The 24,639-nt window shown below is 38.4% G+C and overlaps 2 protein-coding genes across 8 annotated transcripts in view; one reads left to right on the top strand and one right to left on the bottom strand.

The window, feature by feature from the left end:
* TRAPPC3L (trafficking protein particle complex subunit 3L) overlaps positions 1-24,639 on the bottom strand; it is a 32,865-nt gene that overhangs the window by 2,176 nt on the left and 6,050 nt on the right. For 2 of the 7 annotated variants that reach the window (XM_013959035.1, XM_067293816.1), the window contains exons 2-5: positions 17,264-17,302; positions 16,176-16,223; positions 14,529-14,626; positions 11,458-11,557 (exon numbers count right to left, since the gene is read on the bottom strand). In XM_013959035.1, coding sequence (XP_013814489.1) covers positions 11,458-11,557; positions 14,529-14,626; positions 16,176-16,178 — 201 coding nt within the window. In that variant the 5' untranslated portion in view covers positions 16,179-16,223; positions 17,264-17,302. Of the gene's footprint in view, positions 1-8,009; positions 8,123-10,501; positions 10,646-11,457; positions 11,558-14,528; positions 14,627-16,175; positions 16,224-17,263; positions 17,303-20,185; positions 22,027-24,639 lie in introns of those variants that run through there. The other 5 variants (XM_067293817.1, XM_067293815.1, XM_013959032.2 and 2 more) reach the window with 5 other exon arrangements.
* On the top strand, positions 7-5,685 carry CALHM5 (calcium homeostasis modulator family member 5). The gene is made up of 2 exons (XM_013959029.2): positions 7-1,003; positions 3,831-5,685. The coding sequence occupies exons 1-2, from the start codon at positions 464-466 to the stop codon at positions 4,218-4,220; spliced, it is 930 nt and encodes a 309-aa protein (XP_013814483.1). The 5' UTR covers positions 7-463; the 3' UTR covers positions 4,221-5,685.

Below are 24,639 nucleotides of genomic sequence, written 5' to 3'. Positions count from 1 at the left end.
GCAAAAGGATGAAACTCCACCACTTGTGTGCTTTCAGTAGAGTCATGCTCCCCTGTGACCATTAGCATCTACATCAGGTCCATTATTATATTGCTGGAGACTTTGGTTACAGCTCAAGAACTCCTGCAACTGGTGAATGCATGCTTTTACTCTCACCTGCAACTGCAGTCGAAAACCAAGAATAAGATTGCCGAGTTGGTGAACTTATTTGCTAATCTGCGTTTCTTATACTACTGATTAATTTTACTGTAAATTTGCAGCATCTGCTTTGCTAGTGAAAGGGTCCCGTGTGAGTTTGTTTATGCAGACAGTGACATCATTAATCTATCTAGACGGCACTAAACCAGACAGGCTAGCAGCAGACCATTATTCATCTGAAGGGCTCTCCCTTTATCCACAACTGCAGACTGCTCCACAACAGACAGAAGTGTCTTGATTTTTACTTCTTTAGAGAGAATCAGACATGGATGGTTTCCAAACAATCCTGAAATTCCTTATGAACCGGAAAACTGCTATTGGTTACAGTTTTATGGCTCTGCTGACAGTGGGAGGTGAACGTCTGTTTTCTCTTGTTGCTTTCAGATGTCCCTGCAGCAATGAAAACTTCAGGTATGGTTTGGTATTTCTCTTCGCCCCAGCTTTTGTTTTGCTAGTTATTGGATATTTCTTGAATAGTAAGACATGGAAACTCTTTACGGGCTGCTGGGGGAATCCCAGAAAAATATTCCCAAAAGGGAATATCTGCCATTTCTTTTATGTCTTTGGACGTATCACTTTAAATGTTCTGGTAGCCCCAGTAATGTGGCTCTCTGTGGCTTTGCTCAACGGGACTTTCTACGAATGTGCCATGAGTGGCTTGAAAAATCCTGCCTACTTACATGCAGTTTGTCACAACAAATCTGTCAAGTGCTTTGAAGAGCTACACAAGGTAGCCTGTGGCAAAAGCATCATGTCCTTTCCAGAGAGCGAGGAACTCAAACTAACTCTTCAAGCACAGTCCCAGGTAAGAAAAATAATTTAAGATCATCATATAGTTTGAACTACTGCTTTGACAGATCTGTGAGAGAGCCTAATGTCAGATGCTAAAGTAACACCACTGCTTTCAGTTAAAGTTTTGGCATAATGCAGCTCTGCAAAACACAATCTATAAATCTTTTAGCTCCATCTGAGCTGTGAAATAGCCCTGGGGAGTCCCACTGAAGTCAGGATCATTGCGACTACCAAAACCTAAAGCTTTCTTCCTTAATGAATGGAAATAAATCTAATGAGAAAAAAGTACTGTATTGTTTGAGGAAGCTGAATTAAGAAATGACACCCCATTAAAGGAGTCTGTTCTATTTTTAAAGTCTGTATCAAACAAATTTATATTATCTTGGATACTAGAATGAAATCTTAGGTCACTAACAGTGGGAAAATACTAGAAAATCAGATTTGTGTCATACTGCTTGTATAACTTGTTTATGTTGGCATTCCTCTCATCCCACGTCATGAACTTGCTGATTTCACTACTTCATGAAATATTTTCCTCCTGCCTGGAGAAAAGAAGAACTGCTAAGCTAAAACTATCAGAGCTTGCAAAGCTGAGACCATATTACCTTTTCCTATATTGTTGTGTTACAGTTTTATTCATTGTCTTGTAATGTAAGAAAATTCAGAGACAAAAATATCAAAACAAGGGGGAAAAGGAAAAGAAAATGCTACAGAAATGATGGAAAGATGATTGTCAGGAAACAGCTGTGGAGCCAGCAAGTTTTGGTCAGACTATTGCATCCATCTGGAACTGTTTCCAGCCCAGGAGCCAGTTTTGTTTTCAGGTTCCCATGCAAATAGCACAATGCTGCAAAGGCTGGAATGCAGACAAATTTAACTGAGTGTTTTCAAAAGCAAATAATGGATAGTTCTTAAGTCTTTAAGTTGTATGTATAGGAAACAGTGAAAGACAAATGACTCAGTTGATAGCATGAGAATAGATAGATCCATTCTCCAAGCTGAAAGAAAGTGAAAAGGTGTTAAAAAGGACAGTATCTCACATATCCATAAATATCAGTTAGCACAAAAGTGCGTGGAAAATAAAGAATGTGAAGCTATTCTTCCATACCAGTCCTAAGCATGATTGTTCATCAGGTCTCTCTGTTTCACAGATCTCCCTGAGGAAACTCTCTGCATTTCCCTCAGCTAAAAACAGACTTTTATTGCTTGTTGTTGTTGTTGTTGTTTTGTAAATCAGAGGAGTTCACACGAGGCAGGTTCCAGCTCTCCATATTGCCACCATTAAAACAGTGCATGAGAAATCAGTTCCAACTCATACAGGACTCTAAAATCTAAAAGATTTGTTCCATACTGGTGTAGCTAGGCCAGTGCCACTAAGCATGAAAAAACTGCGTTCACATCTCTGTTCTCCTTACAGGAAAACATCCCACAATAGGAATTCCAATCTCATTTTTCCACAACCTGAGCCATTGCTCTAATCACGAAAGTAGCTTTTTCCTTTAAAATGTTCCTAACAAAAGTTTTGTGAAACTCTGAAGTTGCTACAAAATAGTTGAGAGATGCAGAAAAAGTGTATCTCGGGATAAAGAAACCACTCTCTGAAACCACTGCAACTGTTCTTAATCAGTGTTTAAATGAATTGGGCTCTATTGCAATGACAACTTTTCAATACACACATTATTTCTTCTTTCTTTTGCCCTCTCCTCCCTGCATGCTCACGGGACCGGACAAGAAGAAGATTTTTATATGGTTTTGACATAACATTTATTTTCTACCACAAAAGGCTGATTCATCAAAGTCAAAAAAAAAATTAACAAGAATAGCTTAGAATTCAGTGAATCACCTGGGAAACAAATGAGGGGAAGCTTTTTTAGTTTAAAACTATCATTTATATTCTTATTAGCTAATTAATGCTAAAACAGTTTCTTTTTTTTATATTAAAAAATATCTGAAAGCAACACATCTCAAAATCATCACAGTTTAAAATATAGATTGACCTGGATCAAAAGTTATTTACCTTTTTATGGTTTTCTGGTTTGTCATGATTCTTAATTTTGTGTTTTAATCCTAATTCTTGATGGTTAATATTATTTAATGCTTTCAAGAAACTGAAAACATTTTCCATCCAGTAATTGTGACAGCTTATTCTCTTATCTACACACTTTTCCCTTTCTGTAACAATTAAGTGAGGAATTCAAATGCACTATATATCAGATCATTATATTTTTGCAATAAATTCTTATCAATTATCCCCTCTAAATTATTGAGACACTACTCCTGCTCTCAGGTCCACTTTGTTTTCTGTATAACACTGCTCAATGATTATATTATTTGATGGATCATTTAGACTTTTTTGTAGATTTTTCTTGTGAGAAATTATACACAGCTTGTAGATTTGAGATCATCTGTTCAGTTCCTGCATCTGCCATTGATTTTGTACTGGTCAAGTCTCTCCAGCTTTTGTCATCCAAGTTCCCTTTGTTATAAAACAGGGTCATTTAAAACTGAGGCCGTCTGTATCTTTGTGTGCGCACAGCTTTTAATATAAGCCAACTTCTCCTGAGAGTCTTACTTTACACTATAAAAAACAATTGGCTTTCCCTTTCCTTGGAAAAAGGTATCAAAATGAGCAATATTGAGAAGTCTTGATCCTGACTTCTTCTGTTTCCTCTTTGGTCCAGATGTGGAAGACCCATTAATACTTATGCATTAAGTATTATGCACCTGCAGTAGGGCTCCAAGAAGAGCAGTGGGCCCTCTGTACAAAGAGCGATCGCTCTGTTGGACGGTCTTGATTTAAGTGGCGTTTTCACTGGGGCCTGTTTCTTTTGTTTTCCCAGATTTTGGGCTGGTGTGTAATAGTTATCACCACTCTTCTGTCTCTACTAACTACGTGCTGTGCCAGCTGCCAGTCGAAGGTCAGCCACCTCCAGCTGAAGTTCTGGAGGACGTACATGAAGAAAGAGAAGGAGCAACTGGAGCAGATTTTCCAGCTGTACGCCACCAAGCTGAGCGAACGAAACCTGAAGAGCTTTTTTGAGAACATGGAACCAGAAGCTGTTCCCCTGCCAGCTTTTCAGGCATGGGAAGATGCTTCCCAGCTCTACTCTTTCAATAGCAGTGAACAACATTATAGCACAATTCATAGGCTAGTTGAGCAAGGCCAGAAGGAGATCAGTGAGGAAAGAGAGACAGTGATGGACTTTGTAGACAGAAGAGAAATACCGTAGATGACATTGATTTTCAGCCTTTTTATAATATCTTGCTAATGTAGCTTATTTCTAGATGTTTTAGTCTCTCCGGTTCACAATGACCTTTCTTCTTGTTCACTTTCAACTCCAGTTACATGCTTGCTCCAAAAAGATGGAATGAAGTTATTTCTCTGCAACAGTGAGAATGGTCTAGTCCTCAACGTCACCAAAAGCTCATGCTCTGTGAGCACTGGCTCTGGATCAAGAACTGATCCAAACAGGACAGCACTGACAGAAAAAAGGACTGAACAATGACTTCTGAGAGACGGATTTAAAACTTCCTATGTAAAACATATAGCATGCCTGTCCTAGGTAAATCAAGAGACTATCATAAAGTAACACCATTTAAAAATGCATGTATATAATAGTAGAAGAGATGTGTGGCTTTTTGACAGTCCACAGAAAGTAAAGGTTTTGCTTTTAGGTCATTTCTCAGAGCACAGCATCAATCTGAGGTACTGCGGTCACTCAAGGTAACTGTGTGCCTTCAGTCTCCTGTTGCACCTATAACGCCATGGATGGTCACATCGATCAGTCCTGGCCTTCTAGTCCCTGACATGTTCACATGGGACAGTTACCTCAATTGACAGTGAGGTGCCAGGTAATTTCTTTGAGTGGGCAAATCTTATGGTCTTATAGGGTATAAAGAACTTGAGATTCCCAAATGGTTTAACATTTCTGTGTTTCTGTAAAAAAAACAACATTTTAAAACATAATCAGAGTAGCTGTTAATGCTTTGTTGCAATAATGAAAATGTATCACTGATATTTTGCCTCCACAGACTAGTGGGTATTAGCTTCTCCCACTGAAAACCTGGGAATAAGTATAAAGCTCTCACTTTTGGTGGATTTTGGACACTGGGTGCAGCCTGTAGAACTGAGAATACTGTTTGTACTGGGCTTGCAGCCAACATAAGACAGAGAGGCTGGAAGGAAATTCCACATTTTAAGACGACAAAGAAAATATTTTTGCAGAAGGCTGATTTTATTTTTCTTAATATCTTTGGAAAGTTAGAATGTGTCTGGGCAAGAGGAATTAGCAGGCAAGGCAGGTAAGATGACTGCAGAATCAGAATTTCTGATAAATACATTTTTATCCCTGAGCTTTATGTATTACCTCATGCGCTTGGAATTCACGATGTGGCTCTCACATGGGGTGTCCAAAATCTTTGTAAACATTGTATAAATGGGGAACAAAGTTTCTGCCAAGCTTCTTTCCCAGGGGTGACTGGCAGGCTTTTATGCAGCATTTTACCTCCAGTCTCCCCAAGTCTGCAAAGAATCATTTTTTTGCACAGCTCAAATCAGACCCTTATCAACAAACTTATGTAATCTATGCAGCTGTTCTGTTTTCATGGCTCATACTCACTGTGCTCAGTGGAAGGAAAAAACTGTCTCCATTTGCAGTCCATTACTTCTTTTTTTTAATAAAATACAAGAACTAATTCCATTATCTGCTCAGAATTTTCTCTGTGTGTTTTGAAGAACATGTGGTCTTTAAGCAGATGTTATATTAATGTATTTTACACCAGCTGCCCCACTTTGCAGCACACTTAAAATATGTTATCTTTTTATGTCCAAATTTACCTGCTGCAGCTGAAAGCACAGAGGCAACACTGTCAAAATGAAAGTCACAACAGCAGGCATGTCTGACACTAATAAGTCAGACCTGCAGGCGGTCACATAATCAGACAATTTCACTTTGCTAAATATTCATGATAGCAAATGGCCAGAGCACTTGGGAAGCTCTGCTTACACAATGGATTATGTAATCTATCGGAAGGATGCTGTGCGGAAAAGTCCTTCCAGTCTCACGCAGAAAACTATTCACAACCCAATCTTTATCAGTGTAGCAACTTCCTGTTCATTTGACTTCTTCTGTTTACATATTTTCTCCTGACATTCATACAGTCAGTTTTTACCTGCCAGAATGTCTATTAAAAGAATAAATTGCAATACCTGAATTAATCCCTATTACAGGGGAAAGTATCTATCAGTAGCTTCCCAGATGGATCTGCTGTCTGCAGGGCTGGGTAGGTGGTAGTGCCACCACCATAGTGCCTCACTTGCTTACTATCTCAGGGCTGCTAAAAGAAAAGCCACAGCTACTGCTCTGCAGCCCAGCGACTACATATGCATTTTTCTCCAGAGGCGCCTCTCCTGCTACAACAACCATCTAAACTCCAGGATAAATATCCGTTCCCCCTTGTCTGCTTTTCTCCTTCTTCTTGACAGATGCCCCAACACCTAGTGCCCAGCTCCATCTCACCTCCTTGGCAGGGAAGAGGAAACACAACACCTAACAGGATCTTCCTCTCCCCACTGCCGGGGCTGCTCTCCACTTCCCAGAGTTGCCTGCCCCCTTCCTTCCACACTGATAGCACGAAAAAACAAAGGAATAGCAGCAGACACAAAAGGCAGGACACCCAGCATGCTAAGGGTCTGATTAGAGAAGGCAGGAAGCAAGTGGGTTGATATAGGCATGAGGACAGGGAAGATTGAGTCTTGTCTCCACTGTGCTGCAAGGCTGGGACCCAGAGGCAAAAGCATTTGTGAGGGAGGAGGGCAGAGGGATCAGACCTCAGGCTTTTGGCAGCCTCTTCTGTCCCAGGAGAAAGCTCCATGCTGTGCACCTGAGCAGTCAGAAACTCTGAAACAGGAGTGTTTGGCAGCCTGGCCTTCTCCGTCATTGTGGAAGGGCAATACCTCCTCTCCTCACCCTTATCCCAAGTCACTCTTAGAGGCTGGCAGAAGCTGCTGGGCACATAGACAGGTCCTCCAGCCCAGACCAGCATTGTGCCCACAGGCCCCGTGGCACAATGCAGAGCCCGTGTTTCTGCCCGGCAGGCTGCAGGCATGGCCCTCCTTCTGCGCCCCTTCTCCCCTCCCGTCTGGTTCCTACCTTGAAGGGCGGCTGCTAAACATTATGTGCAGCAACATCTGCCTGGCAGGAGCCTAAGTCCCTCAACCGGCCCTCCTTCCCAGGGCCTTGTTATTCTAGCTGGGTTTTCTTTCCAAAATGCTTGTGATTTAATACAATTGTCATGAGGCTCCAGGAAAACTTTTATAAAAACAGACAAAATAAACCCCAGTTTGACCCTACATTTTCAACTAGAATCAGATTTTGGCAAGTTTGACTCTGTCCTTCAAGCAGCTATCACTAAAGCTGGTTTATATCAATGTTGCCCCTGAACTGAAGTTCACCTGCTACCGTGGAAGCTCAGAAAGAAGTAGGGTTTATTGTTGACACTACCTGAAACAAAGTGAGAGAAAAAAAAAAGACCAGCAGAATTAATGTTTTCTCTTGGAAAATTTAGATTTTGCATTAACTCTGATATCCACTAAAAATATAAATGCATAAATAAACTGGAAACTTCTGCTCAATTCTATTATGTTTCTGCCCTCAGTTTACTCTTCTCCTCAAATAGAACCCAATTTTCTCATTTAAATACTCTTCTTCTACTGTACATCCACTGCTCTGTCAAACTCCAAGTCTTTGTTACGAGAGCAATAACTAGTTAAACATGCTAACTGCCCCTCATATGCTTTCAATTGAGTTTCAGCTGTGCGTTCCATTACAACTCTTTCCAAATTCTATTGTTAAAATTTCCGGTGTATAAAGCGAACTTGCATGGAAACTATGCAAAACCAGTGGCTCATTTGTAGTGTCTTGGAGGACCAAATTAAGACAAAATTGCAAAGCAGTAAAGTGAAAATTGAAAAAGAAAAGCCTCAGAGGAATAAGTAACTTAAGCAATTATATAAGTAAGTAATTTAATGAATAGATAAGAAATGAACTTTTTTTTAACTCAAAACTCTTTAAAACTGCCATACACAACTTCTCTGAGGGCAAAACAAAGGTCTTTTGGTCTTTCGTTGTGTCTGCAAAAGAGGGAGAAGTAAAATGAACAAACAGTTTTGAAAAGTGCATCCATAAATCTGTCTCATTTCTAACTGCATGAAATGGAAAAAAAAAAAAAAGAGAGAATACCTATTTAGACGCTTTTACAGGCATACCTTCAAAATGACACCCATATGAAGCAAAAAAGCATTACTATATTTCTTTCAAAAATTATGACTGCAACTCTACAGGAATACATCTTGCTTAATGTCAAACAAGAAATCCATGCACAGTTAGGAATTAAAAATGTACCACTTGCGCTTTGTCAGGCCTCACCCAGCAGACCATCCTTCTTAGGTAGCAAAACTAAAATTCATTAACATTTTGATGGTGCTCAAATACAGTCTAGAACTACTGAAATAGTTAGGAAGCCACTAACTAATCAGTCCTTGTATATACTACCAGGGACTTTTCCTTTTCTTCTGCTTTCCAAAGGACTGCAGGATCACAGCTACATTTACAGGATGTTTGATTTTAACTACTTTAACTGCTTAACTGCTTTAATTACTTTAACCTTTTAACTGGTTTTACGCTATACATTCACCCTTTAACAGATTTGTACCTAAGAAAAGTTAAGTATTTAAACACTTTCTGCTTGCTGATAACCCTACTAATAAGCAGTTAAACAGTTCATCTAAAAAGTTGTGTAATTTTGAACCAACAGCTTTAACAGTATATTTGCAGTTACTTGCTGGGTCATTTTAGGTATGGGGTTTTTTTGGTATCTGTCTCTGAAAAATGTGCTTGAAGACTAATTCAAAACTGTTTTGTCAAAGAAATTTATAAGTGCTTTGCATAGCATATTTTGCCCCAAAAAGGTTATACTCCTACTACAGAATTCCTCTGAGTTTGCTAAAAATAGTCTATTCAGGAGACTGCATGCTTTAAAGTTTGTTCCAATCTTTCCAAGTAATATTATTTCTCTGAACAAGTGTCTTTTTGAAGTATAAGGGAAACAGTGCCTTCTTCCTTGCTCCCATGGTTAATTTCTCACTGTATTTTGTTGCTGAATCTTCTGTACTGAAGAATGACAGTCCAGCTGTACTACAGAACTGGTAAATAAGAAAACTCTGAGGATGCCGTTCAAGACCCAGCAAACTAGATATAGGGCTTATATACAAAAATCCAGAGAAAACAAAGAACATATACTGCCTGGAAAAGGTGAATATAAAATGAACAAAAATGTGATTTTGGTGCCTGGTATCATTTTTAAATGAGACAGTCTATTTTAGTACAGTGATTGAAATGCTGCTTGTCTTATGTTTTCCATTCAGCTGCTCTCAGAATCTCAAATGGATCCTCTGCCCTGTCTCAGCTTCCTTAGGAGCCTTGTTACACATCACCCTGATCCTGAGATATGTCACTCAGATTCAGAGGCCAATTTGAGATGCTTCATTTTAGGAATAATATAGTTTTCACTTTTTCATGAGCTAATGGGTTCTGATTGGCAGTTGGTAATGTCACCTTGGCAGATTGTGGTATATGTGTGTGTTTTGCTCTTGTGCACGTGCAAGTGATTCACCTTACAGTCCTATCAGCAATAGAGAAAGGACCTCTTTTCACCTGCTATGACAGCCATCAGTTCCTCTATGACAAGCATTTTTGAATGATAATATAACTTCTGTTCTTCCATTTCACTCAGATGTAACTTAGGAATTTCTGATATGGTTACTGCAAGCAGAGTTACACATCACCTGGAAACATCTGTGTGCACTTTGTACTAGGATACTCCTGTGCTACTAGTATATACCACTACCTTAGTACATCAATCCAGCGTTTCCCAGTTCTGTAGTTAGTGGTTAAACATAATGTTCACATTTAGTTGCTGCTGCTGCTGGTAATTCTAAGCAATCAAAAAGCATGCCAGGCATACTTTTGTCTCCCCAAAGGAGCAAATGGAAATGAATCTCTGTTCAATTAATTAAGGAAGAATTGATGCCCAGATCTCCACTTACAGCAAATGACCACTTAGCAAGCTGTTCTTTCTCCTAAAAGTATGGTTAGTTTTTGTCATCAGGAAAGGCCAGACATAGCTGACAACACTTACCAGCTGAAGATCATTAAGGATAAAAGGGATCATTCGCAGTGATCTGACTGGGTATCAGAAAGTGTGAGCTAACTGAATAGCTCTGAAGTACCACCTCCCTCACAGTGGAGCAGCAGTCTAAAGGGACCAGACACCCTGTGGACTTCTGTAGCAGCTTCCCTGGAGGTCTGCTTTGCCCCAGGGGCAAAATATATCTTTAAAAGCCTCTATATTGCTACTGAGCTTCCTCCCAGATCTTTATTGTCCAACACTAGTGCAAAAGATTGTTCAGTAAAAGGGAATTTTCCATCAAAGGCAGGGGAAAAGTACTCACATTGATTTTATCATTTTGATTTGTGGGTAGAGAGGATAATTTTGCTCTTTCTTTTCTTACAATTCCTCTCTTCTTCCATGGAGTCTTGCTTCCGCACAAAATCCTGCAGCTTCTTCCTAACATTACCATTTTTAAGGTTAAATGCTGGAGAGAGTTCAGAGGGCAGGAATAAGAATGTCAAAATCTAAGACTGTAATAGACAGTTAAGGCTTATGTTTCTAGGAGAGAAAAATCAAGGGAACATATGATTTGAAGTCTGTCAAAAGTGGATCATTTTTTGTTGTTTGCCACATCCTCTGGCAGGAGTAGAAGAAAACAACTTAATCTGCAGCACACAAAAAGAAACTTTCTTACTCTTCTAAAGGTAAAACACCTAACAGGCTACTAGGAAAGACTGAATTCTCCTCCATAGAAGAATTTTAAGATCAAGTTAGCAACTGACATTAAGATCAGGTTAAATCAGGGTTTAACAGCCTCTCATAGGTTGTATCCCACTTTGAGTTTTTTGTCCTTAACTATTATGTAAAACTAACACCCATGTGAACAAAGTCTGTGGTTCTGGTGACCATTTCTGACAAACTTACCATTGTGGGTTTAACAAGACCATATGCAAAATTCTTGACTCACTAAATATCACATTTTTTGTGCCCTGTTGAATGTTTTCCTTTCCAGCCTGGTATTTACCCATTATGCCACGGAGGCAGAAACTGATGTCTCCTCTCTATAGCCATACCTCTGTGTGCTGCTAGTTGATGTAAAGTTATAGATAAGAAAAAAGGCCATATTTAACACAGTGGAAGCATGTGTGTGATTGTGGAGAATAGTCATTTTTGATAGACAATTACGATATAGCAGAAGATGTAGATAACAGTTTTGGAGCAAACTGATAAAAGAAAGAGGGAAAAGCTGAGACCACTGAAGGTGACCAACCTCTAGAGAATATAAATCTCACTTACCTGTGCAATCATTTCTGCGGTTTCAGAATAACTCCGGCATTTTTTCACAGCTGAACGAGCTAAAAAATCTTCAATCAGCCTTATGCCAATGTCATACCCCCTAAAGGAAAAACAAAGAAAGTTAACATTCAGAATGGGGTATTTCTTCCCACATGCTGTCTCCCTAATCTTTCTCTTGCACTTTCTCAGCAAAACAGCTGCATGTTCCTGAATAAATGGTTTTGAGGACATTAGATTTTGCTGGACTTGATTCTTATTTCTACCACTTTTGCAGTACAGGTGGCCTGCTCTTCATGTAGTCATATAAGAAATTGTACTCCTTTAATTTCTTCCTACTTAGCAAACATGATATGAATGTTGATTATATATACTTTATCTATAAATACATATATCTGTATAGAGATATATAAATATTAGATATTTTATATATAACATATATGTATACAATACATAAATAATATATAAATGAAGGCTGATTCATACTGTTTTATCATTAAAAAATAGCATAGGATTTTCTCCAATCCTATGTGAACCCCAGAGTTCATCTCATGCTGTTTCTAACAAGGTGGATAAAAGCAACTGCCCCTTCAAGTCACAGCATTCATCTCTGGGGTTGGCAGGGAGTTTATCTAATCTTCGACATCCTCATTGCAGAGTTCTAGCGTCAGGCAAATCCATAGGAAATGGACTCACAGCTGGTCCCTTTCACTTTACCCTCTTTTCTTTTCTTTTTTTTTTTTTTGGCTCTTCCTCCACATTTCTCTCTTTGCCTTCTTTCTCTCTAACTTGTTCTCTCCCTTCACCTACTAATTTCGGAAGGAATCCAAAGGTTGCTAGTTAATATAGTTTGCATTTTGCATTTAAAACAATATAATTTCTGAGAAATGAAAGGGCAATAAAAAAGATGAAAGTTAATGAAATTTTTCATAAAACAAATATTCATTGCTCACTCTCATACATTAACATAGGTCAGTAAATACATAATGTATAAAATAGAAATGCTTATATTATGGTAAGCATTTTTTTGAAAAAGGAAAAGTTTATGAGATTGACACAAATGTAATGAAAGAATCTGAACCAATTCAGAAATGTTTTTATGGAATTTTTCATTTTCATTTAAGTGGATATTCTTAATCTCTGACTGATTGTCAGAGGTCTTACATCCTCCATAAAGCAGGCTGCAGTCAATGGAAAGTTTCTTGCTGATTTTGTTTCATGTCTGATGACAAGAAGCCAAAAAGTGATCTGATGTCTAATGTGATGACGTTAAAAAGTGTTTCTAGCAGAGTGAGGTTCAAAATAAGAGTATGTAATGCACCAGAAAACTATGAAATATTTATTTATTGCCTAAGTATTAATATCAATAATGTTGGTAAATATGTCATCAGCAGTTAGCAAGGTATGTGTTATTGATGTACCAGACAGTATTTAGATCCTTTTTAATTTTTATGCCTCAGATCCGCAAAGCCAAATGAATAATAGACTGACAAGCAGCTATCTGGCAAGTGCACAGCAAAAAACAAACAAACAAACAAACAAAAAAACCCCTTCTCACTACAGATTATATATGTATATATAAATATAGAGAGAGCTCAGAATACTGTTCCCATCTGTCACAGGACTGATCTACAGAGTCAGTTCCCCAAGCTGGGCTGTCTTCATCTTCCCAGAAGTAAGGCTGAAGTCATAGTACTCTAATAAAACTTATTATTTCACCACATCTTCCTCTTTATCAAGAGAAAAACAAGCAGAAAAACATTAAAGTGTTACAGAAACTGCTATAATAATAACAATATGAGGCACAAAATATGTCTCCACACCTCCCCAAACTGCCTTTTCTTAATTTCTGACATAGCATCAGAAAAAAACCCATACTTTTTTTGAAATGTATCATTTTTATCAGAGCTGAATGAGGGATTAATATCAAATAACTACCTGAGGGATGTTACCAATTTTCAGTTCGTGAGTAAATCACTTTTTTTCCCCAAATCAATGATTTTTTTTTTCTCACTTCCATTAATAGGTATTGAAATTTAGCTTATTTGCAAGCTTTCAGTCTAATAGTGAAGAGTCTACTCTGTTCAGTGTGATTGTTGTACATCACTTGGTATGTCTGCTTTTCCTGAAAGTATGAGCTCTTCTAATGATGATCTCAGTGTATCCTCTCGCTAACCAGTTCAAAATTAACTTCTGCCTGATTTTGTATGATATTATTATTTTTATAGTGATAAAAAGGAACCTCAGTCAGAATCACGTGATCCTATACACGTAGCATCTTTCCTTTCCAAAGAGATTACCTGTATAAAAATCAGTTCTTAACCGATCATTCCTGCTATTTCACTCTCTGCTGTATGCTATTTTTAAAGCTGAGGGGCCAGGCTGCTCCTAATGCAGGGGGAAAGAGAGCCACCGCCATAGGACAATGCAGAGTACCCAAGTCAGACACCTGAATTACACCCTCAGGGAAGGCTATTGACTACCAAATGGGGCTGCCCTTTGACTTAGTCACCTAAACCAAACCCCTAAAATCTGGTATTGTGACCACCAGTTAGCTGTCCAAGTCGCAAAAACACTGCATAGCTAGATGAGGGGAAGCACTGGCAAGGAAGGCCACAAGGAGAGCGGACACACAACTGCATGTTAGCTAGAAAACATCTGTGAGAAATAAAAAGTTTGAATAGCTTTAAATACTATGGAGGTGAAGAAATAGAAGAGGAAAGTTAATACGGAAACTGAAAAAGGACATATTTAAATAGGAGATGGAATTTAGAATTTTATATTATTAATTAGCTTAACAAAGGATTAACAAGGAACAAGTGTCAGCTATCAGAACAATCCCCACACTCTTCTTAGGAGAATTGAAAAGTTAATTGTTGATTTTCTTTATTCATAAATAAATGTTACTCCTGTTGACAGAATATTGAATCTTATTCTCATACTTTGTGCAGTCCTAAATAAAGTGTTGGAACTCAAAAAATAACAGACATAAAGCTGAAAGGGAATATGCAGTTGGACAAACAGTATTACGGGAGAAGTTGAATATTTTAATGCTAAGTAAATGTAGTACTTACATTCTATCTAAACAGGTGTTGACATCTTCATCTTTTTCATAGTCTTTACACAGCTGGGCTACCAAAGCACCATATGTGAGCACAAAAAGTTCTCTGCTCTGCCAGATAAAGGTGGAAATTGAGAATGAAACAAAGTAGGATCAAACTCTTATCACACTTCTAAGCTGCTACTATATTAAAAACAAACAAAAATACCCTTTACATTGATAAGAAATTTTTGTCCACAGACTTGTAACCACTGAAATCTTCAGTTCACATCTGACAGAACCTAATTTCATCATCACTTGAGTCTCTGAGCAGAGATTTTGCTTGTATGCAATATCATTTGCTGTGATACAACTACTTTAATCAGACAAATTCTTGAGTCCTATAACAGCACATATAAATGCTGGATTGATAAATGCCATTAAATGACATTCAAGATTAATGGCAAGCATTTAGCTGTGGGAAGAATAATTGAGGCAATGAGCTATTAGTCCTTTTATAAGTTGAACAACAATGTACACAAAGAAACTCCAGCTGCTTCAAAAAGATATATTAGATTTGATTCAAATCATTAGCTGTTTCCCCCCCAAAATACAAAGTAGTTACAAAAAATATTAGTTCAGGACAGTAAAAAATTACTATCATTCAGCACAAGTGTGAAGAATAACACAACCAGCAAAGCAGAAAAGAATCAATCCCATTAACATTTCTGTTTCTTTACAAATCTTTACAAACGTGTCACTATCTATACTAACTGTCTAAATGCCTGGACAGTCTCATGACATTATTTCCACTACATCTAAGTAAGCAAAAGTAGGTCCTATTGCTAGTGAAGCCTGCTTTTAAAATGTCATTTCCTGTCAAACAACAGAAGGTAAATGCTTATACATCCTGACATGAGTTGATTACCTAGATTTGGAGATACCAGTTTCTCTTAGAGGATTTATCTACATTAGGAAATGTGGTCACAATTAGCTAACATCATAATTAACATAACCTCAACCCATCCTTAGTGTAGATTCATTTTTTCTCCTTTCATTTAGCAAACACGTCCACCTTTTCCAGTGTAGGCTCAGGCTCAGATTTATGAGCCTGAGTCTTTGCTGACTCAGATTTATGGCTATCACCTGCTTGTGGAGTATGCCTGCAGGCAGGTACAGGTAGTAGGGTCACGTTGACTGATCACTTAGCCTAAGTGATTAAACAGATGGTGTCACCAAAATCATCTGAGTTTGTTTCCAACATGTTGTTGGACCTTGCTAACAGCTGAAGTTAACTAGAGAGCATTTATATCAACTGCTCCATCATTGGATTGCTGAGGGTGGGACTGCCAGGAAATGGTGATGAGTAGTTAGAGGAGAGCTCCTCCCCTACTGCCAATGGTGCTGGGCACAGGCTCACACAGGGAGCAATAATTTTGACTGATGTGACTGAGACGGTCTGAGGAATGCAGAGAACTGCCCAGGCCTATATGAATGTTTAGGATCTTATGCAATATAACAAATACCATGCTTTAGGGGGTATATTAGAAGAACAAGATGATTTTTCTCTATGGGAATGATTCTGGTGTGTGTATATATATATGTATGTATATATTTAAGGAAAATATTTACTTCTGAAACTCTTAGCTACAAAACTATAACACAGAGATTTGCTGCATACCATGTGATGTGCAGAGGCAGAGGATGAAATGGTAGGTAAATGCCAGTCCTACAATATAAAAAGAAGTACAGGAGAAAAATGACATGGGTTCATGCAATTCTTTGTGTTGTCTTTCAATGAATAGTCAAAAGAAGGAAACACAATGTGATGCTATGAAATGTAAATGCAATTTAAAGAGAAATGTAAAACACATTGGCAGGAATGAGTTTCACAGCCCAGCCCACTGCAACACTGGCCTATGATTTGGATTCCTTAGTGCTGCCACCCCAAAATGATCATAATCACTGGATTTTGAATTGGAATTGGAAGCAGAATGAAATATTGTGGTTTTGTCTTACTTTGGCTTTAGGTTTTCCATGTGCACATCACATTTCAATTATTATTCAGATAGAAAGTTACCTCTTCTAACACTTGCCCCCTGAAAGCTAGACATATGGGTCCAGCATGGTCATCTAAGACAGTGTCTATCAACAAAGAAGAAAGGAAGTGGCTGCAGAGGGTAATCGAGCCTATTGGACTGGCATCTGGTTTATGTGCCTCCTTGCAATGTCTTTCTCCTTTACTTGTAGTGAGAGAATAAGCAATCAAAAGCAGACTCCTAAAATTAAAGTGGCTAATATTAAATGGAACAAATCCCATACTTGGTCTGATTAACTAAACAAGACTGGCTAAAGCTCATTTAAGTGCTTTTTTAACCATTCTTAAAAGATACTGTTTGAGTTGGTTAATGCAGAAGTTGTGGCTGGTACAGCTGCGCTACATAAGCGCGACTGAGGGGACAGGTAAGGATCACAGCTGCCTGCCCAGGGAGCAGAGTTGCACAGTGCCCTGCAGCATTGAGAGCAATGGAAGAAGTCAAAGTCTCTGCGCAGATTCTGTCACAAGCACTAGTCTGGGATCCTTAGCTGTGCACCAAGCTGGAGGAAAGTTTTCTTCTCTTCTGCTCCAGGACAGGATCCTGCTTTATCATCTCCACAGCACTGCAGAATTGACTGTATTTAATAGGAGCAGCAGGTGGCCCTTAAGGGAGGGAGTATTTTGGCTCTTATTAAACTTCTTAGACACAAATTCAAGAAAATGCTACTGGCCTGTGGTGGGTAGATTGGAGGTCCTTTTCAGTTTATAACCTATGGAAAAAATAATAGTAAACACCAATGACAGCAATAGAACAAATCATGTGGAGAAGGAAAGAAAGGCTTGGTAGAAAGACCTCCTCCTGTTCCCACTGCATCAAGGGTTTGGAGTTTAAGAAATGCTCCCCTTTCAACAGGACACTGTTAAAAACGTTAATGAGTTTAAGACCATTTCCTAAACTCTCCTTGGTGATAACTCCTATTTACAGTAATATTGCACTTCGCCAGATTTTAGTTAGCAAGATTTTGATGCAGTAAATGGATTTCACACAGGTTCTGTGTTGTTCCTGTCTCAACAAAAATATGATGTTGTAATAAGACAAATGCCTTAGAGAAACCTAAGCATACTATATCAATGTAATTATATTTATCAGCCACTCTTGCAATCCAATAAAAAAAAAATTTATTTGACAAAATCTTTTTCCCATAAACTCATGCAGATTGACATAAATTATATTATACTTCTTTTTTTTTTTTTTGAGCAGACACCTTTGTCATCCATCCCATTTCCCCTTTTCAGATATTGGCACAATATTAATTGACTTAAAGCCTTCTGGAAATTCTCCACTGCCCCAGCTGCTATCAAAAATCCCCATTAACCATCCAGAGAGCTCTAAGTCTTTCAATGAGGTTCTAAGTTCCTGAAGACTGGGTGGAACTGAGCCATCCAAATACAAGAGAGCTATCTCTGTCATTTAAGGACTATGTAGCCACAGAAGCACATAAACTTTCCTGGTATTTTTATATTTGACCCTAAAGCTCTCTAGGCACTTAAGACCTCAGCTTCTGAGTATGCCCAGACTACCTCAGTCTTAGAAACCTTGTGCCTTTGTCTTTCCTAAGCCTGTTCAGATTCTGAGAACTAGGGATAAAGCAAAAAAAAAAAATGCACATAAGTGCTCAATAAGTGAGTGTGCCAAAAAAAACAGTCACTTTTTTTCCTTATCATTCTTCAACATTATTTATGCTCTGCTCCGTACTAGCAACTTCCTCTCTCTTCAGTTTGTTATACATACATATGTGTCATAACTACGCTTTTAGATGGAACCATTTTCTCTTCAAGGCACAGTACTATTGTTTTGTTTTGTTTTTAAACCAGTATGGCCTTATTTCTATATTGTGTCAATTTGGCTTTTTGGACTTACAGTAAAATAATCCTAAACAGTTGGCAATTTTCATACTTAGATAAAGATTCTGAGGAAACTTAGTATTAGCAATGTGTAACTTCATGAACCCTGAGTTCTCCATAGGAACGAAAATTTTCCATTACACAATCTCCTTTAGCACATAGATCTTCTGTGTGATTGCCTGGTCTACAGCAGAAACAAATGTACCTCACCTTATGCAGTATCGGCTATAATTAATTCATAAGCTATTTAGAACAATGAGCCGAGGACAAATGCTAAGTATAATCTAAGGTCTGGCCACGCAATGAGTTCTTGCAAAGACGGAGCACTGAGTTCCTAACATAATCACTGGCCTCTGCATGGATACAAAGACTGACCTGTAGAGGGCGCACATCAAGTCTTGCATTGAAACATTTTTATACGTGTATATATTTAGTTATTTTACTTGCTTGTGTCATTGAGGGAGACTTTATATTTATATCAAACTGACTTTGTTATCCAGACCTTTGCATAAGAGACCAGGCTAGACAAACTGTGTTTGTTGATGAGAAAACCCTTAGTTTTAGAAATAAATAACTAATGTCCTAAGCTATTGTGACATGTAGTTCTCACTGAAAGAAACTGTGAAGTGCAAAGGAATGGCATCACATCCAAATGAGGTGACTCACTTCATGTTTCAAACCAGAATAAATCATCCACCTTTCTGGAAAAAGATGTTCAGTTTTAAGATTAAAATGTCACAGGTTCCAGGACAAAAGGTTAAAGGTCAAATGTTCTTTGAATAGGATTTTACTATCTGAATTTGTCATACTTTAGATACCACAGCTAGAGAACAAGAAGGAGAATAACTGGTAACCTTAATGGCACAAAATAAACTTTTTTATGATCATGCAGTTTAAGAAGTGCTGTTGGGAAATTCTTGCATGCAGTGTATTTAAAACAACTACTAGAATTTTAGGAGAATATTAACACGAAGTGAAGAAAAATAAGGAAGTTTTGGTCCGCATAACTTCTACTTAATATAATTCTGTGCTATGAGATCAATGGTCAAAGCTAACATCCAAAGACAACAGTTAAAGTTTACCATTGTTTCTCCAAGAATCAGATTTTGGCCAGATTTTAAAAGCCAGATATTACAATCCTCTGAAAGTGCACTGTGCTACATTAGGAGGATGAAGAAGGACCTCTGCTCATGCAACACAAACCTCAAAACAAGATGTGGTCTGCTATCTAGGAGGCACACAGTGAGTACCAGGTACACTGCAGCCCCAGCTGAACCATCTATTCCTGTAACTTCTCACGTCCTAGAGATGTGGCTGGCACAGCTTCATTTCCCCAAATCAGGAGCAGAGTTTTGGCCTCAGGATTCATGCTGAGGGGAGGACTACCTAAAAAATCATTTCATATCATCATCAAGGTAGCTGGAGAGATATCAAGGTTCCTAGAGCAAATCTTAGTATTACTGCTCAGAATCAAACAGACTCCAGCTCCTATGGACAGTCTTTTTTTATGCCACAGCTTTAAAGCTGGCAGCTTGTTGGCAGCTCATAAAAGGGTCTCACTGCACTCATAAATGCTGCCCTCATTCTCATACTGGCAAACTCATCCCCAGAATTTCTTACTGAAGTCTGGTTCTTTTCTATACTTTCAAGCTATTCTGAAATCATGACTGTACAAAACACATTAATTCAATAACAGCTGATTCTAACTCCATGCACAATTTTAGTTGCAGGTTATTAAAAAGTCTTACTATTTTGTGATTGTCTTGCTTTCTTCCTGATGGTCGTGACATGTTGCTTGCGTAACGCCTGAAGTACTTGATTGTCCGTTTATATCTTTTCTTCCTCAAGCAGCATGTTCTTCTCTCAGTTACCGTACTTCCTCCTTCCCTTCTCTAAAGTTTTCTCCTTTCTACCCTTCTGCCTTTGCAGGAGATGCGTTTGCTGCATTCTGTAATGCTGCTGATGCTCCTCCTATTCTCTACGTGCACTAAGCCCTTTGGGAGGAATTTGATTGGCAGCAGATTTGCCTCTGAACATAACAGAAATTACTGCTCCATCCGTAAGAACGGATTTTAATCAAATACACAGCAAACAGACACGGGAAGTCAAATCAGGCAGCCTCAAGAGATTTGCAAGTCTTATGCTTTAAGAGACAACAAATATACTTTATTGTATCAGGTTTGGGCTTCTGGAGAGTTAACAAAAGCTCCCTCGCTGAAGAATAAAAACACAATTACACTGAAGAAAAAAAACACAATTACACTGAAGAAAAAAAACACAATTACAAGATATTGATGCACCAGGTAATCAAAAAAATATATCAATTTCAAATTTAAGGAGCTGCCAGCTGTGATAGATTTAGGCTGGTGAGTGGAAGCTGCCTAGGTGGGAGCAGCACGGGTCACAAGGCACTGCTATCAGCATGTTTCTGGGAGTGCAAAGCTGGCAGGAAGATCTAGATTGTTCAGATTCCCAAAGGAATAAACTGTGTTCCTGCTACCACTGCCAGCTTTTGCAAATGGCACCTCCATCGCTGATGTCTCTAATAGATCTTACATCATTGTTAACATGATATAACCCCTGCTTGTAAACATTGCTGCTACAGGCACCCAGGAAAGTTCAGATTACTTTTTCCAACTTCGTTTAACATAAAATTTGGCCTATTCTGTTAGTTTAGATTTGGCACAAATTTAGATCATGGTTACTAGTAAATTTAGAAATGAATCAGGTAGCTGTCATTCCCTATAGGACTATCTCCACATACATTCCTATTTCATCCTCTGAGGAGAGGAAGTAGAAGAACATGGCCCCATCTGAATGCCATGCTGTTATTAGATTTGAATTCATTATTACATTTAGTGTTAGGGTAAAACTGCAGCTATATCCTACTCCATACATACAGAAAACAGTAGATGTCCTTAATCTGGAATAAGGCGGATTAATTTACTTACAAAAAACGGTAGTTTATGACACAAGACAACAACAAAAATAGGAGAAATATAAGGATTTTTGGCTCCTGCTGTGCAAAACAGGCATCCTAACAGCTTTCATTTTACATAGAATGACCTGGCATTGACGACCATACATGATAAGTTCTGCCATCTTTTTCTAGGCACTTTTCTGGCCCTTTAAAATCTGACTCCCTTCCATAAGTGAAACTACTGTAGGCACATGCCATATCTAAATTTAAATAAATTATACAAGTCAGGCATTAAAATTCTCTAGATAGTTACTCGCATTTCTAAATTGAGTCTGAGATGAATTTGTTTCTTTGATTGTCTACAACTAGCCACAAGCACCAAATGTCTCTTATTGCAGGAGACCTTCCATACTCTGGAAGAAAGTGTACTGCATTATGTTTTAAAAAACAGCTCTAAAAGATTATCATTAGCATAATTTATCTGCAGTGAAACCATCACAAAATACTTAAGGCTATCCATAAATGAGTACCATTTTATTTATTCAGTTCTGAATATACAGATGAATGACTTCAATCTGCATTATTATTACAATCATGAAGGAACACTGTGGACCAGAAGGTAAAATATGTTGCAAGAACACACCAGTTTTGTTTGGAAAATACATATGTGTATATGTATATATGTGTGTGTATATATATGTGTGTGTGTGCGTGTGTGTGTGTGTCTGTGTGTGTAAATTCACATATATAATGTGTTACATTTGATATTATGTATTATGTCTTTGAAAGGTTTGCATATGCTAGAGAAAATGAAACAGCAATAGTGTGTCCAAATAAACTGGGAATTAAATGGCTCCAGTGAGGGAAACAAGTCAACAGTGGATTGGATTCACTTCTTAAGGAACAGAAGGAAATCACCTTCATAATTTTAACTGTTGTCTGACTCGCAGCCCCAGGAAAGGGGTAGTGGTTGGCACAGACTTTGCAACCTTTCTGAACTTTAATGTGGATTTCTCAGAGTAAATCTAAGGTAATTTGAATAGTGCACCGTAAGGAAGCTCTCATTGCACTGCTCCTTCCTTTCTGACACGCTTGTCAGGATTTTAGCCTTCAGCCCCAAGAACTGTTGGTCTGGCACACTGCTTGAGCATTAGACTAGAGCAGCTCTTTCCCTTCCCATAGAACTGAAAATAAATACAAGCAAAACATCTCTTTAGTTAAAAAGCGTGCAAAAAAAATGTGCAACAGCACCCTGTCTCTTATAGGAGACTGGCTATTATGGGAATGCTGAAACCTGAAGAGCTAAGGATATGATCACTTCAGTATCCCACTTTCTAAGGATTCTCACAAACATGAATATTCCAGAGCACAGTGCAATATAAAGGCCACTAGTGCATTTAGTGCCAAATACATTAAAAGGTATTTGAGCTAAAATAAGAATACAGCATTTGCCACAAAAAGGTGAGTGTCCAAATCAGTAAAATACAGGATTGGGCTTGTGTTTCTTCTGTCTCCAGCCCGATAGATCTTGAGTTAAATATTTTATGTATAGAAAATTAAATTCTTTTGAACTGTAAGAACATAAGTGATAGGTGTTTGAAGCTACTCATGAAGAAAAGCTACTTGAACATGGGTCTCCCACATCTCAAATGACTGCTCTTAGCCATTAGAGCTCAGTGTGGCTGCCTTTTTGGCTGTGTTTCAAAATAAAGCTGTGCTGTTGCTTTCAAGAGAGTATTTTTGGATTAGGTGCCTCTTTCTGCTGTAATTCACTGAAAGCATCTAAAATCTTATATAAATCCTTCCTATAAATTACAGCTGAATTCTGAAGTAAAAGATGTAAGTTAAAAAAATCATTAACAGGTTCCTATTTTTCCCTTAAAATGAAGCTTATTGATGACATTCTCATCACTGTTTGTCCTGATTTAGGGGGTAGGAATTGCTCCCTTAACTGGGCCAAAGTGAATGACCTGACAGTCTGAAGCCGACCTACAACCAAGCAGAAGGCAGGACGTTGGCACTGCTCCCCTGAGCTCCCCCAGGAAATATATTGTGCAGCTAATTTCACAGCACACCCAGTGTGCACAGTCAGGCTTGACATCCTCCAAAATATAACTGAAAATGCATCTAGAAGAGGCACAGCACATCTGCCTTTTGAAGGCCAGATTAGTGATGAAAGTACTTGTGCAGGACATGTGAGACCAAGGTTCAGCCTTCTCTAAATTTTACCCAGAGCAATCTTCAGATGAAAAGTAGAGGAATACTACTCCCTTCCCATCTTCCTTTTCCTGCCCACTAGATACCAAAATCCTAACCATTTTCTGATCCAATAAAAATCAAATTTCTCTCTATGCGGGGAACTAAGTGCAGCTGGTAGAACTAAGGCAGGAGAGCCATAGAATACAGCTTCTTCCCATCAGAGTCACACCACATCTCTAGTAAAAAGTGAGGAAAGAGATGAGTGAGAGAGTTTTCATTAGATCAGATGGAGAAGGGAACTGAAACCAATCTCTGCTTCTTTGCTTTTTAAGCAGCTATGGCAGAAGGGAAACAAAAACTGCATACTTGTGTATGGGAAGACAGGAAGGAGTAATAAGTCTTCCATGTTTTAAAAGAAAATGACAAACCCTTTTCAGTTATTCAGAAAAGGTATTCCTTATTCTCAGGAAGAGTTCCCAGCAGTGAATCCAAGCTGTGGGAGCCCTGCAACTCAGAGTAAAATGACTAGAAAAAACATGGCTAAGGTTTGCCTATGTGTCACTATTTACACTGGAGGTCAGCTATAAGCATCTCATTGGTGAGGTGGCTGACTGCTTAGATTATGGTATTTTGGATTGCATTTAATCCTAACTCTTCCCAGGCATCATATAAAGAGACTAGATATCTACTCAAGACTCTGGGTTCCTCTGCAAAGGCAAGTATTTGAAAGTATTTAAAAGTCTGATGTACCACCCAAGTTCTTAACTGGATCCAGCCCTGTTACTCATTCCATAATAGGATGACCCAGCAGGATTATTTACAGAACAGCATGAAAGCAACGCCAAAAAGTGACAATGCAGCAGTGCAAAGTTGTTCTATTGATTGCATAAATTGCCTCATTCAACAGCCTTAGACCAGCTATCAATATTTCAGTGTTGTACTTCTCTTCAGGTTCACATCTAATGTGTTTCTTGAGTAAACAAATGATGTTTGGGAAAGCCTGCCTCCCCTATAAACGGAACAAGATGTGGGTGCCCAAAGACAGCTCAGCAGCAATCAACTGGGAATTTTAAAGTGAACTGA

This window comes from Apteryx mantelli, chromosome 3 (assembly GCF_036417845.1).
Source record: "Apteryx mantelli isolate bAptMan1 chromosome 3, bAptMan1.hap1, whole genome shotgun sequence".
Taxonomy (NCBI): domain Eukaryota; kingdom Metazoa; phylum Chordata; class Aves; order Apterygiformes; family Apterygidae; genus Apteryx; species Apteryx mantelli.
This window is presented reverse-complemented; position numbering and strand designations above follow the sequence as displayed.

Coding starts and splice junctions, on each gene's coding strand:
- CALHM5 (XM_013959029.2), top strand. CDS start 464: ATGGATGGTTTCCAAACAATCCTGAAATTCCTTATGAACCGGAAAACT. Junction 1,004..3,830: donor CTCTTCAAGCACAGTCCCAG/GTAAGAAAAATA, acceptor TTGTTTTCCCAG/ATTTTGGGCTGGTGTGTAAT.